This window comes from Loa loa (assembly GCF_000183805.2).
Source record: "Loa loa unplaced genomic scaffold supercont3.190, whole genome shotgun sequence".
In the NCBI taxonomy this organism is placed as follows: Eukaryota; Metazoa; Nematoda; class Chromadorea; order Rhabditida; family Onchocercidae; genus Loa; species Loa loa.
The window spans coordinates 106,649-121,177 of NW_018108370.1; the positions used below are offsets into that span (position 1 = coordinate 106,649).

The following is a 14,529-nucleotide window of genomic DNA, read 5'->3' on the forward strand; positions in this document are numbered from 1 at the left end:
GGAAAGACAGATGATTTACTGAGTAGCGTTTAAAAACAAAGTGGATAACAAGAACGTTGCATATAGCACTGTGTGACCATTCTGGGACTCGAATATTTTACCTTTTCCGATTGAAATAATCAATAAGAGTTTTGACTTTGAAACTCATAAATAATGTAAATATTAGCTTGGAGTATAAGTATTAGCTTCACCGTTTTACAGTTATCACTTTTCTTTACTTTAATGTTAACCGAAACTGCGCATGAAACCATGGCTTGATATTTTTTCTGATCTCCAACCACTGAATAATGCTTCGCCATCAAGAAGCTGTTTTGATCATCAAATCAGGATAAATTACCGGCGAATGATTTCATTCCGAAACTTTTCGACTGTAAATGCGAGTATAATTTGCTTAATGGGGCGCTAGCCCAAAACTGTTTAATCCATCCAATTTTGTTCTAAAAAAAAAAAAAAAAAAGAAAAACTATTATCATGGTTAAATGCATGTGTAAATAATTTTCCTGCATTGTATCAGAATTGAATAAATTTGTATTCTGCTTTCCATCCTAGTGCAACCCGTTTTCCACTGAATCCACATGTTTTTTCAACTACCTGAATGCATCCACTAAAATTTATTGTTGAAACGTTTTTGAATAAATAAACGTCAATGAATGAATGTAAAATAGATGTAGCAATATGTGTAATTATCGTTGTCAGAAACTCGTACATTTATCTAGCCAATATTTCCTGAATCAAATAAAATGAAAATCCCGTTTCCGGATTGTATTCCTTCATCTTGCGGTGCTATTGACATCTATATATAAGTCTGAATCATGTATGAAATGAATAGTTCCAACATTTATCTTTTTACATATTTCTTAAATTGATTTTTTCTTTCTGCAGTAATCAGTAATAATGTCAGTGAATACATCAAATACGCCTGATGGACGTGGAGTACTGATCTACAATGGAGAAATGTTTGTTTTCATGTCTTTGTTTATGTGGAAAGCAAACAATACATACTTATTTTGTGATATTTCTATTTAATTTTTGTTTTACAAATAAAATTTGATAAATGAATGTGATAAGATGAAATATACGTATTAAAATAGTTAGCGGTTAGTGTTTGATCATTTTGTCCATTATTTGTTTGATAGTTATTTTTTTTGTTTGAAGGATATTGGTTTATACGGATGAGGTGGGCTGCCATTTTGAGAATGGACCGGATAATATTTTCAGAGGCAATAAATCCGGAAATTTATACCTAACCAGTCATCGTGTATGGTTTTTAATTTCATTTTTTTCTTTTTTTCGCTTACTTCCTTTCTTCCTCCACTTTAACTGTTGCTAAGTTGATGGGTCTGTTTTTTCAGATTATTTTCATTAATCGAAAGAAGGATTCATTGCGTTCATTTTCGATGCCTTTCCATTGCATGAAGGATGTGAAGCTTGAACAACCAATTTTGGGGTCTAATTTTTTAAAGGGTATCGCTGTAGCCCAACCTGGTGGTGAGTGTTTCGTAAATTTTAAGTCTCATTGCTTTGTTGGATGAAGCTAGATGATCTTCAGATGAATGAAAATTTTCCTTGAACTACAGTTGGACATGGGAATCATTTTCTTTTTTGCCGTGTTTTCTTTTTACCACTTTCTTTTGTTGCTTGCTGATTTATTAGCTTAATTGTCAGCAATGAGATGAATTCATTTTAGGTAATTGGAATGGACAGGTGACCTGGAAATTAACATTCAGTAAAGGAGGATGTATTGACTTTGGAATGGCATTGTTAAAAGCTGTCGACATGGGTTTGTTTGCTGTTTAAAAGCAAAATATAACTTTTTTTTTCTCTTTGTAGTAACAAAAAACGGATTTTTTATAGCGAGTAACTGCTTGTCATTTGCAGCGCAGCGCTTTCGTCCACACGGTGCACCACCAGTTTACGCTCCTCCACCTGGAAATTATTTTGCTGCACCACCAGCTTACTATATACCTCCAAGAGGAAATTATAATGGTTTCCAGGCTCCAACGAATGTTTTTCCTAATCTTCCACCAGGTATTCTTTCTTTTGTGAATTCCTTACACCTAGACAATACAATATTTCTTTTTCATTATAACGAGTAATTTATTCCAAAATTTATAACCGAATTAAATCATCATAGTTCTCCCCATATTTTTCTCACCAGTAGGAAGCGGTATACAGCTGGCAACATTTCGTTCCCATTCAAAGTTTTGTAGCATATTTAATAGATGGATGTTCTTGAATTAACTCGGCAGATTTCTGTTTTTTAGCTGGTGATGTTTATATGTATGAAGCTCCGCCGCCGTATTCAGGTATCGGTCCAGATCAACCACCGATACCAGCAGGGCAGCTACAAAATTATGGAGTCGCGCCAAGCGCTCCATCACACCAGCCGATGTATGCACCGCCGCTTCCATCTAAAAGTTAGACAATTACTAACTGTTCCAGTCGAACATGGCTTTTCATCTTCTGATCATTTCGTCTGTTATCCCTACTTTATTTTTATTCTTCATTCGCATATTTTGATATATACGTCATATCGTATATGCGCTGTTTTCTTCCGGACTTTTTATCACTTTTTCAGAATTCTGGGCCTTTTTTCAACTCTTTTTTTAGTATTTTGTGTTTTCAAAACTTTGCTTCCACTTCAGATGATCTTTTCTGTAATCCATAATTTTTGAATCCACGTTCTGACTTCGTGAATAGTTCTTCTGTCATTCCACATTTTTATTGGTTGCAGCGGTACTGTATTTTAATCCTGCTGTATGTAACAAAACTGACTGTATATTTAACCTTAATTTATCATGAATTGCTTATACCTATAATAAACATTGAAATTTGGAATTTGGGCTTTCTTTGTTGTTACAGGTTTATGCCATCATTTCTCTTCGGTTTAACTAAAATTGTCACATTTGTGTTTGAAATATGATATTAGGAGTGTTTTCCGAGCTGCAATTTTTGTAAATATCTAAGGTGTGTTTAATTATTCGCGGGTATTTATGAAGATTGAAGCTTGGAAATATTTCAGGTAGTGGATTTTTTGCTGATTTCAGGTCTTTTCAGCATAATTTCAACCTTCATCTCTTCTTCAACATTTTTGCGAACGGCACTCACTGATTTCCGAGTTTAATCATTTAGGTTAATGTCTCAACCATTTCAGACGCTGTAGTAGCAATGCATGCAATGTCCATGTCGTTCGGTAATGATCAACAGGAGGCAGTTGCAGCTGACGGAGGTTTCATTGCTAATAATAATATCATGATTTCTGATTATGATCAGGTTCGATGTTTTATATTTTTGAAGATGAGATCTTAAAGGTTTCCTTTACGATGCGAATTGTAGGCTATTGCTTATGGGATTAACAGTGTAGAATAGCTGTCGAATATTATATCAGACATAATAAAAGCCGTGTAAGATAAGGTGAAGAATTGTATTATGTTCTGTCGAATTTTTTATTCCATGCTGGTCTAAAAAATAAAAAGTAAAATAAAGAAGTTGTTGGTCCGAAAATTTTGGCAATTGCAGATGATGGTCCTTTCATGTTCAGGTTTTTAAGCTAACCATTCTATCGTTATGATACATCGTTATTATTTTCTCATTTATTTGCTTGTCTGTTTGTTTATTTGTTTGTTTGTTTATTCATTTACTTGTTTGTTTGTTCATTTATTGTTTGTTTACTTGTTTGTTTATTCGTTTATTCGTTTATTCATTTATTTATTTGTTTGTTTACTTGTCTATTTACTTGTTTATTCATTTTCTATTCATTTATTTATTTGTTTACTTATTCATTTGTTCGTTCATTTATCTATTTATTTATTAAATAAAATACTGTGTTATAATTTTTGGTGGGTGAAAAAAGGTATAAACTATGGAAAAAAATACCTTCAAAGTAATGTTTCAGAATTGCCAGAACAGTATTCTTAATAATGTAGCCGTTGAAGGGAGTAAATTGAACGAGACAGGCAATTATCAGACGGTTTATTCAGGTTTGTATTTGTTGTAATTTTATCAGTATTATTCACCACAGTTTTAATTTCTGCTGCAAGTCATTGACGATTGGTTGCTGACATTTCCATATTATTTAGCACGGTATGGTTTCTTTTTGAAACTTTTATGATTAACATCATCTTGTTATTGACCAGCTAATCTACTTTATAGTATCTAAATCCTCTTGTCATGCGGAACTCTTTTCAGAAAATCATTAGTTATGTAAGTAAATAAGGATTTTAGTACCAAATCCAGTCCCTGTTCATGACATTTCCATATTAGTTAGCACAGTATGGTTTTTAAAAAGGTAATATCATACTAGAAGTATGAGAAAAATGTTAAAGGCATAAGCTTCTTGATGACACTCCTGTAAACATTCGCTTCACCAACAGTTCTTTTTCTAATTTTATTAGCCACCTAGTATATCGACATTATTCCTCGCTGATTTTTACGATACTTTTTAAATTTCAATCGGTTTTATGAAATCACTGTGTTAACACCCAGAATTCTCTTCTGGTCAAGCTTTCATTAAGTAAAAACCCTCTGTCATTTTTTTTTACTTTTATCTATGGCGAGTTGAAAATTGATGCTTTCCATGATACCGAATGGGAAGGTTCTTAGCTGAAGTGTTATTTTTTCCAGAATATCAGTCATTAGTTGGAAGTTCAGTAGAGATGACAACGTCAGGTATGCCATCCGCTTCTGCACCAGCTTCTTATCAGCAATTAAATCAGGTTCATTTTAATTTTCAGAATAACCAAATGTTTGTTTAACTGCGGAATGCTCATAACATTGTGAACACTCCCACCTGTAAATCGAGCTTCATTAATTGCTACGTTTTATTAACAGTAGCATTCTTGATAGTTGTTTAGGAAGCCTTTTTTTGAATATGTTCAGCAAATTAATGGTTAGGTCTTGAAAAGTAGATACCAAAAGTTTTATTCCGGGACAGTTCCAGATGTCACCACAGTCAACTGTTGCATCAGCGAGCCAATTCGATCATATCACAGTTATGACAAATTTGCAACAGCCTTCTGATTTGTACACCGGGATCCCTGTGTCTTCAGTTTCTAATGGTTAGTGCAAAGTATCCAGTGACTTTATTCCAGCGTGATTTCCATATTTGTTCAAATTTTATAGTGAATTTAATATATTACGTTTACCTTTCACTTTTAGGAATAGCTTACACAATCCCCAATTCGACAAACACTGCCGCACTTCAAATCTATCCTCCGTCAGCAATAACGCAGCAAGTGCAGCAGTCGGTTCCAGCGCTGAATGCAATGCCTCCAACAGTGATGCAGAATCGACCGGATTATAGCATGCAGCGCTTACAAACGTCTCGCACCAGTAATAGTCGCACTAAAACGTACATAAATTAATTTTTGAACTGTCAAATTCAATCTTTTTCATTACCATTATATGTTGACCAAGCTGGAATACTATCTGGAAATCCATTTACCCAAACTGGAATCCACTTATGCTGACTAGTTTTTCCATTCATTATTATCCAAGTTGTCTATTTCTGTTTAGGACATATTCATCATTATTACCAGTAACTGGACGTGGTTCTAACCGACAGATTGCTAATATATCTGTTGTCAGTGATGATGGACCGACCGTACGGCAGCACTTGCAACAGCAACACAGAGCCCGCCTGCAACAGCAGTTGGCCTTGCAGGAAAAGACAAAAACAGATAAGGTTGTTTTGGTTTCTGAGAGTAAATCTACGTGATGATGTCATTCTAGTGATTTTAGAATGATGTCATTACCATCAAGTAGTCATATTCCATACCTCCATTGGGATCACCAATGCTCTTTCCTGAACTTAATGGTTCATCTGTGAGTAGCAAAATGAGCATAGTATTTAATGTATCTCCTAAGAAAGATTCACGATACTAAATATTTACTTGTATTGTTTAATATATCTGGTTATCCTCGGAGTAGGCTAGATTTCTTAACTTTTGACTTTTAGCCTTCAAGTTTTTTTTTGTCAGAATATTCTGGAGGCTTCATTAAGGTTCCAAATTTTGTCATAGAAATTTTTGCTATAAATCTTCGTACCCAAGTTTCTTTTAAATTGTTCATTTTCATCTACCTAGGACGATTTAATGACCGATTACTCGAGCATATTGTCACCCGCTGTCGATAAAATGTTACCGGTGTCTACCACTATGAATTTATCAGCCTCGAGTTCGACGAACATGCTTGTGTCAGCACCGATGAATATACCCGCATCGCCATCAATGAATGTACTCACTTCACCATCTATGAATATACCTGCCTCGCCATCCACAAATGTACCTGCATCACCATCGATGAATATACCTCCATCCCCTTCCATGAGTATTTCTCGGGTTCCGCAAATGCCACGACAGCAATATATTCCTCGTATGGCTCCTCAGAAACCACGAATTATGACAGATCGTGTTCGACGAATGCCGATGTATGATAACAATGGTACTATTTACTCCCCTCATTCTGCAATCACTGCAAGCAAATATTGAAGATCTCTTCTATCTACAAAGTTTTAGAGCAGTTGAGCTTGGATTCTACATTAAGAGATTTTGAGCCGTATAAGTTATTTCTAAAGTTGTTTCCGGATTGATTTGGACATTTCTAGCAGTATTATTTTGGTATAAATGTTACTAAACCATTTTATTTTTCCTTAAGTAACACCCATTTGTTTACTACAGTCTGGCAAGATTAATTGCTAAAATTTATCAGAATCGCCTGAAGCTGTTACTGTTGGTTTTGAATGTTTTTAACCTTCTTTCTTAGCATATCAACCAGCACCATCATTTTGCCCGCAGAAGCAACGTGCTGCTGAAATTCATGAGGAAGCCATTCAGCGTGCGGCTGCTGTTTACAATCAGATTAGAGGGCAGAAGTTTTCTCCATCTAGTGCTAATCCTCCCCAGGTTTTTTTTTTCCAGAAATTTAATAAATTGACGATTGCGATAAAATTTGTCAGTAGCTTTGCAATATTTTTTCATCGGTTTTAATGTTGTCAAATTATCAAGTAATAAATAATTGCAAGAGTTAATATAGCCTAGAAACACGGCATTTCCTCGATCTCCTGCCACAACAACTATTGCTGAGACGTCGGTTGAAACTGTTCAAAAGAAGTCACCAGCAAGAAAAAGGTATGGTCTTACAACAAACTCTTTTCCACATAAAAATTGACTTTTTTTGCTTCAGTTTGTTTAGGAAAAATTAATTTTAGCATCCACATAAAAAAGTAGGAATGAGACATTTTCTGCAGTATTCGATTCGTGTTTTGCACACAAGAAGTGAAAAAAAAAGTGTCTATTGTGTTATCGTTTTTTCTCTTTTTTTTTCACTTTTGTAATGTTCTTGGATGTTTGAAATGTTGGGAACGGTTCGTACGATAGAAGTTTCCAGATTTCTCTAACTGAATTAAAAATTGTATTTCTAGTCGTAGATGCAGTCGTAGTGCAATACTGAAAGAATTTGTTATGAGAAATGATAGTTCAGTGATCAATAATAGTGTTTGAAATGGTAGAATTTTGTTGAATTTTACAACGTTTCCTTATCAGTGATGAAGTAAATAAATCAAGATGTTTAAAAAAAAGGAGCGTGGAAAAGTAGGAACATGTGACCAGAGGACTCCCCTACCCCATCCCTCTTTTTCACTTAGATATGGTACCCATGACTTGATCTTTTAGTAAATTGCATGGATGTATCCGTTTCCTTTAATTCTATGTAGATAATTATAGTCGTTTATACTTGCTAGTCGTAATTACGTAAAAGAATTTTGAACGAAAAATTTTTTAATTAACATTTTTTGTTCAGTTTTTATTGATCAAAAAAAAAAGTGTTTGTCGGAAATTTCTTCTGTGTACCTACTGTTACTCGCATAGTTTTCAAAACAGGCTTTATTATGTGTCAACTCCGCCAATGATCTGCAAAAGCTATAGTCTGATTTTAATTTATTCCACTGATTTCTAGAAACCATTCGATGATGTCAGCTTCACAGGTTCGTGTTACCGTACTTGGAACGCAGTCAGAACCAGCCACACAACAAATTATCACTGAAAGTGACCACGTCTTACCAATTCATGGTATTGCTGGACTTCCGAAACAGGTCACTTTTATCAAAAATGTTTTTAAACTGGTAAAACGTATTTCCACTACGATTTGTGCAGAACTGAACGCTTAGAGTTCCAAGGGATTAACGAGTCAATTTATGAAAACAAATTGTTCCGCTGAGTCATCATTAAACAGATTTGCATGGTTTATATCACTAATTTCAGTCACGTATCGAAGTGACAGGTACAGGACCCGGAAAAGATGTTGTTCCTCGCAGCGGCGATGAGAAACCACCCTGGCAGTTCATTCGTACAACTAGCAGTGCTGTTTCCATTGGTACAACGCAGGTAAATTCAATTTAAGGTGTTTGGTATATTTGTTTTTTTGAGTAAGATTCTAGCAGATTTGTGCCTTAATGTTGCCATAATTTTCTTTTTGCTATTCTTAGTCAAAATTTTTCCATCTTGAAATAGGCAGGCAAAGTAATAAATCGCTAATCAGCATTACGCTATCAGTTTTGATTTGCGATTCTTTCCTATGTCATTGTGTACTGAGAGCAGGTTGCGCAGATTTTCAAAAATGAAATTGCTTTGTTATCTTATTTTTTGAAAATAAGAATTTATTTCAGACAATGGAAGACTGCTCGAAAAATGACGTTGGGATGGATCCTTCCAGTGCGCAGAAATCATTCTCTATTCAGATTAATAATAACTCATTCTCTTTGCCGACTGCCGAACCACTTCTTACCGAACGAATTGCTTCCTCTACCAATGGTTCAGAATTGGGCATGATATCTGGTGCATCTGATCTGATCGCTGCTCAGCCTGTACTAACTGGTTAGTAATCTGTATTGCTTCACTTAATTAGGAAAAATTATTAGTAAAAATACTTGCAGTTCCTCGAAAAATGTTCGAACAATTAGTTTGAAAAAGGTGTCAAGGAAATCAGAATTTTTTACTATTCAGTGTTTTTAGTGACAATTCATTTTTATTACCGGCAGGTGCTTTTTCCCTTTCAGCATTAAGATTTTTTTTCTGAAGTCATGTGGCGCTATAATCTGAATGTAATAATATAGGAAATGGTAGTCATTTCTCCGAATCATTACGTGAAGTAATGGCGCAGGTTGATGATGACGTAATAAACTATACACGTGAGGCTCAGTATGTTCGCAAACTGTACTTTATGAAGCGGCTGGTTGAATCGCTTGTTATTGTATGTTATTTAAAGTGGATTTTATTTCCCGAGCATCTATCACGAGTTTAATATCAAAAATTAGAATTTTAAGCGATATATTTCCACTGAGCCTTTCTTGTTTTCTTTTTGACTTCATTATATGTCACCACAAAGAGAATTTAAAAATGAATGTCTAAGATTCAATTACTGATTTTTATTGTATAGAAAAACGGTGCATTATGTGATGAAGTCTCACGTTTGAACCAGCGTATTCGAACTGTAATAGAAGAAAGAAGGTGAGTACTTTTTCTTTGTTGAATGAGACTTGATTATGTATGTAAAGGAAATGTGGAGTTCTTCAAGCTTTTATCTTTGCTGTTAGCAAAGAATTAAATAAATAACAAAAGAAGTGAACTTTGTTTATTTTCGCGCATCCATCACGAATGCAATATCAAAAATCAAAACGACTTTGTTGAAACCAGTAAAACAGCCAAAATTATATTTTACAGAGTTTTGGCAAAACGATTACAACATCATGAACGTAATCGGATTCGTAGGATTCAAACCAAGTTAAAGAAGGTGCCATTTAGAATTTGTTTTCCATTTTATTTAATTTCCAAATAGACTTCTCATTTAATTAAATGAAGGTTTTATTTTTCTTTCCTCTTGTAGCAAGCGGCCGCTCGTGCTACAAAAACTAATCAGTCGCAATCAACCCCTGCATCAGCAACGAGTGGAACAGAAGGGGGCTTACCAGCTGGTGATATTGAAAACTATGAAAGTGACGATTCTGATAAGACACTTGTTTCTAGCGGCGCGGCTTCTCCGAATACCAGCACGTCAGTGAGTTTTTCACAGGATTTTGTTGTGAGTTGAAAACATTCAAGTCTCTTTCGTTGAACGTGAAAGACTGGGAACTTCCTGAATATCCCATTGTAATGCTTTCCTTTGTAACTCTGGACTTCAAATAACTGGTATTTTAGATAATTTGAAGTTATTATAGAATTTTGGCAGTTTAGTGGAGCAGAATAGCTATTTCCAGATGTCTCGTGTCGAAACGCCGGAACCAGCTTCACGCAATCAAGAATTCATGTCGAAGGTGATGCTTGACAGTACCGTTGTTCAGGAAGGTGGAAAAAGTAAAATGAAAAGCGGTATGCGTCGTCATCTCCCAGCTAAACGTGCTGTTACTGACCGCAAAGAAAAAAAGGTTTCGTCAAACTAAAATTCTAGTCAGTTGCCTGTGATAGTTAGGTGTGACCTTTTGACGGTAGCTATAGTTGGTGATATTCTAGTGATCTTTTCATTAACTTATTTGTCAAATTATTTCCTCAATTTATACACTTCAATTTGTATGCTGCTATTATTAAAGATTGTGAATAGTATTCGTAAAGATTGTGAATAGTATTCGAATTTATAAACGCTTTATGGATGCCAAAGCAACACCATGAAAGCATTAATACGATATTATCATTATTTGAGAACTCATCTTTTTCCCAGTTCCTTAACACTGTATGATATTACGTAGTTGGAAATCTGTGATTGATTCAGTGAATTCTGTTATTCTATCAGTTGGCTGTTGCTTTGATGAAATATTATACTGAAATTGTATTTTGCATGATATTTAATCTCTTGCATTCTGTTTTATTATTCGTTTTGCAGACACTCTGCATTGTCTTATAGTGCAACACATTTGTATTGATATGGTCACCTAATGGGTGATAGTTTTTATTTAATTCATATTCTGCTTTTATGAAGCTCATACATGTAGTATTTATTGATAGTTTTGTACATGATTTTGCATAAGATGTACTGGTGCATTGTCAGTTTTCACTCCTCAATTAAACTAGCCATGATCTCAGGATTCTATTCTATCGTTGTTATTGTTCATCTGTATCTATAGAGCATAAAATATTTTATGCATTGCTCACAACTAATGTGATATCTTCAACATTTTGAAATTCTCACTGTAAACTGATGAATTTTGAAATAAGAGTAATAAATTGTTAATGGGGAACAATGGTCGATGTTATCAAGCGTTGAAATGGTTTTTCCAAAACTGACAATTGCAAATGAGAAAAAAGTTGCATTGCAATTAATTTCCTGCAAAAATCACTGGAACTAACCTTATCAGGAGCAAAAAGAAGGGTTTCTTTAGAATATAAGGGTAACTATTTTCAAGTAAAATTGAGTGTTTTAGGCGTGAATTAAGCCTTAAGCTGCTGTCTGCTTTGATTTGAAACTGACTTCTTAAATTGTTAACCTACGAATTTTTTACAAGAATTTGAAATATTTAGATACTTAAAAATAGCATGAAACAATATGGAACAGCAGATTTGATCTTTTTTTATTCGAAAGATCAAAAAATGAAACTTTGCTTTTGAAAAAAAACACTCGATTCCTGCTCATTTATTACTATATCATCAATTAAAATATATTTAAACCTCTAATTACAAAATACAATTTCAGTATAATATTTCATCAGAGCAACAAATCAACTGATAGAATTCACCGAATCAATTACAGATTTCCAACTACGTAATGTTATACAAAAATATTTGAACCTCTAATTACAGCAACTCAGTTTAAGCAATTTCCTAATACCATTGATCAGTTGGTTATGAAGTATTTGTGGAAGTGGAGCTAAAGTTACTTACTATCATATTTCACCCAGACAAAAGCTTCATCATTTAGCTTTACCAATTTTATCTAATTTTTAAATAAGTGTCCTGAATTCCGGAAATTTTAAAATGGATAATAGGACATTGAGAAATTAATCCTCTGAGGTATGCATTTGTTTTTGTATCATAGCATATAGTTTATTCATATGATTAGCGATGTTTGGATTTCGCCGGAATTACCATTTAGTGAATGACAGCAGATATAACGAGGGGACGATTGCTTCACCAAGTTCTTTGATATTCTATCACCTCTTCTCCTGGGTCCAGGACTGTCTTTTTCTTGAGTATCGAGAGTGAATCATCATCATCATTGACAGTATTATCCAAGATATCAATCTGAGTAAATGAGATAAACCATAAGGTTGTCCCGAAAACAATCAGCTGTCTTCAGTTTCTGGACGATCTGGATTAAAAATTGCAATTTTGCTTTGCAGCCTCACTGCAAACAGGACCAACCCCTGTAACAGGAACTGTATGTATGGAGTTTCAGATTAAACCGGGAAAGTACTGAATTTTTGACCTTGAGTTGCTTTATCTGAAAACCAAACTTGCAGATGTCCTCCTCAGTAGACAATCGTAGCATATAAAGCACTATCTACAAACAATGATACTAAACAATGTTGTTAAATATAACAAATATAAACATGGTTATATACAGCATAAATGAATCGATGGCATAAATGAATGGAAACTTAAGAATTCAATGAACAAATACCAACTAGTAATGACCCATTCAGTTCATATAACATTAAACTATTTCACTACCGATTTTAAAGATGAATGTGACACATAAAATAGTGAACATATCTGCTAAGAACAAAAACAAGATTAATATTAGACTCAACACAATTCTCGAACATGCTATTTTCAAATAAATATACAGGTCAATTTCTTAGTGACAGTTTTTCTGTTACACACTTCATCACTGTTCTGAATAAAGAGTAAGAAAGAGAATTTTCAATGTTCTGAAACATATACAATACTACAATACACTGAAATCTGTAAGGAAAATTCGCACCTTAATTCTCTATCCAACAGCTACTAGAAACAACGGCAAATGGTACGCCATAAACACATCACGCATTAACGATTGGTAAAGGGAGTGAATTCGCTCGTATCATCTAAATCATTTTTTACAGGTAAACAATTTAGGTAAAGAACAGATTTCTTACTAAATTTTTTAACGAAAATAACTAGAGTGATTAGGAAGTATTTATTACTTCTAAATTTTTTCAAAATTTACGAAGTGTCATTTCAGTTCTATCAGAATATTTTTAAAAATTTTCATTCTACCGGCAGTTTCTATAAAATAATGTTAAAAAAACCTTTAACAATACACTATTTAACAACATGCTTTCTCAACAAGTGCATATCAAGGAAAACTCTAAAATATTTATTGCAAACATTTTCAGTTCTTGCTTCCGTCAGATTTCGTCAAGGACATTAAATAATTACTGAGTTCACCACCCTCGATAACATCCGGAATTACCCATGTGTCACTCCCATCAAGTTGTAAACGATTACGACAGAGTGGACACCAGTCCTTCTCCATAGCTTTCCATTGTTCAATACATACCGAACAGAAAGCATGTACACATGGCAATACTACATCTGGTCTACGTTCCACACATATTATACATTCATTCGTGCTGAGAGCCCTGAAAACATTTATGAGGAAAAGAACCACCCTTATCAAAACACTACCACTTACTTATCACATTGTAATCCATCAGCTATTATGTATTCTCCTGCTATGTGTAAAGCCATCTTCTAATCATGGTAAGACCTCGAAATAATATTAATTAAATAAATAGTGGCAGTAACATCATTTAATAAACTAGTAAAACAGCTATAATTCGCATAATCGGATGAAAATAATTGAATAATACTAAAATAATACTTGGAAATAATACTTGCTAACCTGTCTATGCATGCATCGAGAACGCGTCCTTGAAACGGTGCTTCGTCTGTCTCATCGACAGCATCTTTCAGTAGATAATGTAGTGATTTCTGAAGGCTCAGAAACTGTTCAAATGTGAACACACGGTAGGAATCCGCCGATCTTGCTTTCATCTAAATCTAACGATGAACTTTAGGATAAGCTGAATATGATCGACACGAAAGCTCATGCAAGATACAAAGAGCATATTAGAAGAGTTGGAATTAATTGAAGTAATTTATGACGTTTAGGTTATTTCTTAGGTATGGAAATCTTATTTTCAGTCCACCGGAATAATCCCATCGTGAACAATTATGATGGTATTACATCTGCAAGCGACATTATTAATTGCTACAGGAATTCGAAACCATACGAAATCGAGCTGAACCGTTACTAGTTTGGCTCCTAGAATTCATGAATGATCCGGTTTGCTAATTATAACTCAAAGATACATAATAATGGATAAGCCTCAGAATGATGCACTAGAAGGTAACCCTTTAGCCTACTACACTGAAATTAAAATTTCATAAATTAAAAAAGTAATATACAGAGAGAAAAATAATGAACGATTACTTTCAAAGTGCATATCCTAACGGTAATTTTCCAAAGCAAAGTATTAGCACTGCCTTTTTTAATTGCAAAAAATAAATGTCTTCCATCTGAATCAACAAAATTAGCACACCTGAAAATCTTCATGTCGAA

At 34.1% G+C, this 14,529-nt stretch overlaps 3 protein-coding genes across 4 annotated transcripts; 2 read left to right on the plus strand and 1 right to left on the minus strand.

Annotated features, from left to right (window-relative positions):
• The first annotated feature begins 880 nt into the window (after window positions 1-880).
• On the plus strand, window positions 881-2,837 carry LOAG_18082 (hypothetical protein). The gene is made up of 6 exons (XM_020450752.1): window positions 881-956; window positions 1,156-1,258; window positions 1,353-1,488; window positions 1,688-1,780; window positions 1,879-2,028; window positions 2,265-2,837. The coding sequence occupies exons 1-6, from the start codon at window positions 895-897 to the stop codon at window positions 2,420-2,422; spliced, it is 702 nt and encodes a 233-aa protein (XP_020305535.1). The 5' UTR covers window positions 881-894; the 3' UTR covers window positions 2,423-2,837.
• Window positions 2,838-3,865: 1,028 nt separating this feature from the next.
• LOAG_18083 (GRAM domain-containing protein) lies at window positions 3,866-11,137 on the plus strand. Its single transcript, XM_020450753.1, has 16 exons — window positions 3,866-3,980; window positions 4,624-4,715; window positions 4,940-5,057; window positions 5,158-5,350; window positions 5,515-5,683; window positions 6,084-6,441; window positions 6,763-6,902; window positions 7,033-7,127; window positions 7,954-8,089; window positions 8,259-8,381; window positions 8,663-8,870; window positions 9,110-9,246; window positions 9,433-9,503; window positions 9,717-9,786; window positions 9,880-10,050; window positions 10,211-11,137. The coding sequence occupies exons 1-16, from the start codon at window positions 3,887-3,889 to the stop codon at window positions 10,430-10,432; spliced, it is 2,397 nt and encodes a 798-aa protein (XP_020305536.1). The 5' UTR covers window positions 3,866-3,886; the 3' UTR covers window positions 10,433-11,137.
• A 1,397-nt stretch (window positions 11,138-12,534) lies between these two features.
• LOAG_07575 lies at window positions 12,535-14,512 on the minus strand. 2 transcript variants are annotated; one of them, XM_020447481.1, is made up of 3 exons: window positions 13,810-14,066; window positions 13,293-13,546; window positions 12,535-13,009 (listed from the first exon to the last, which is right to left on the minus strand). In XM_020447481.1, the coding sequence occupies exons 1-2, from the start codon at window positions 13,959-13,961 to the stop codon at window positions 13,297-13,299; spliced, it is 402 nt and encodes a 133-aa protein (XP_020302293.1). In that variant the 5' UTR covers window positions 13,962-14,066; the 3' UTR covers window positions 12,535-13,009; window positions 13,293-13,296. The 2 variants fall into 2 exon arrangements, with proteins under 2 accessions (XP_020302293.1, XP_020305537.1); XM_020447482.1 differs by lacking the exon at window positions 12,535-13,009 and adding an exon at window positions 14,401-14,512 and having other exon boundaries at window positions 13,265-13,546; window positions 13,810-13,961.
• Between the last annotated feature and the right edge of the window lie 17 nt (window positions 14,513-14,529).

Bases quoted from the DNA above. Each gene is read 5' to 3' on its own strand.
- LOAG_18082 (XM_020450752.1), top strand. From the start codon at position 895: ATGTCAGTGAATACATCAAATACGCCTGATGGACGTGGAGTACTGATC. The intron at 1,259-1,352 runs GTATGGTTTTTA...CTGTTTTTTCAG, and splicing joins TATACCTAACCAGTCATCGT to ATTATTTTCATTAATCGAAA. The intron at 1,781-1,878 runs GTTTGTTTGCTG...TGTCATTTGCAG, and splicing joins GTTAAAAGCTGTCGACATGG to CGCAGCGCTTTCGTCCACAC.
- LOAG_07575 (XM_020447481.1), bottom strand. From the start codon at position 13,961: ATGAAAGCAAGATCGGCGGATTCCTACCGTGTGTTCACATTTGAACAG. The intron at 13,547-13,809 runs GTTAGCAAGTAT...AAATGTTTTCAG, and splicing joins CTCGATGCATGCATAGACAG to GGCTCTCAGCACGAATGAAT.
- LOAG_18083 (XM_020450753.1), top strand. From the start codon at position 3,887: ATGTTTCAGAATTGCCAGAACAGTATTCTTAATAATGTAGCCGTTGAA. The intron at 8,871-9,109 runs GTTAGTAATCTG...GTAATAATATAG, and splicing joins TGCTCAGCCTGTACTAACTG to GAAATGGTAGTCATTTCTCC. The intron at 10,051-10,210 runs GTGAGTTTTTCA...AAGTTATTATAG, and splicing joins CTCCGAATACCAGCACGTCA to AATTTTGGCAGTTTAGTGGA.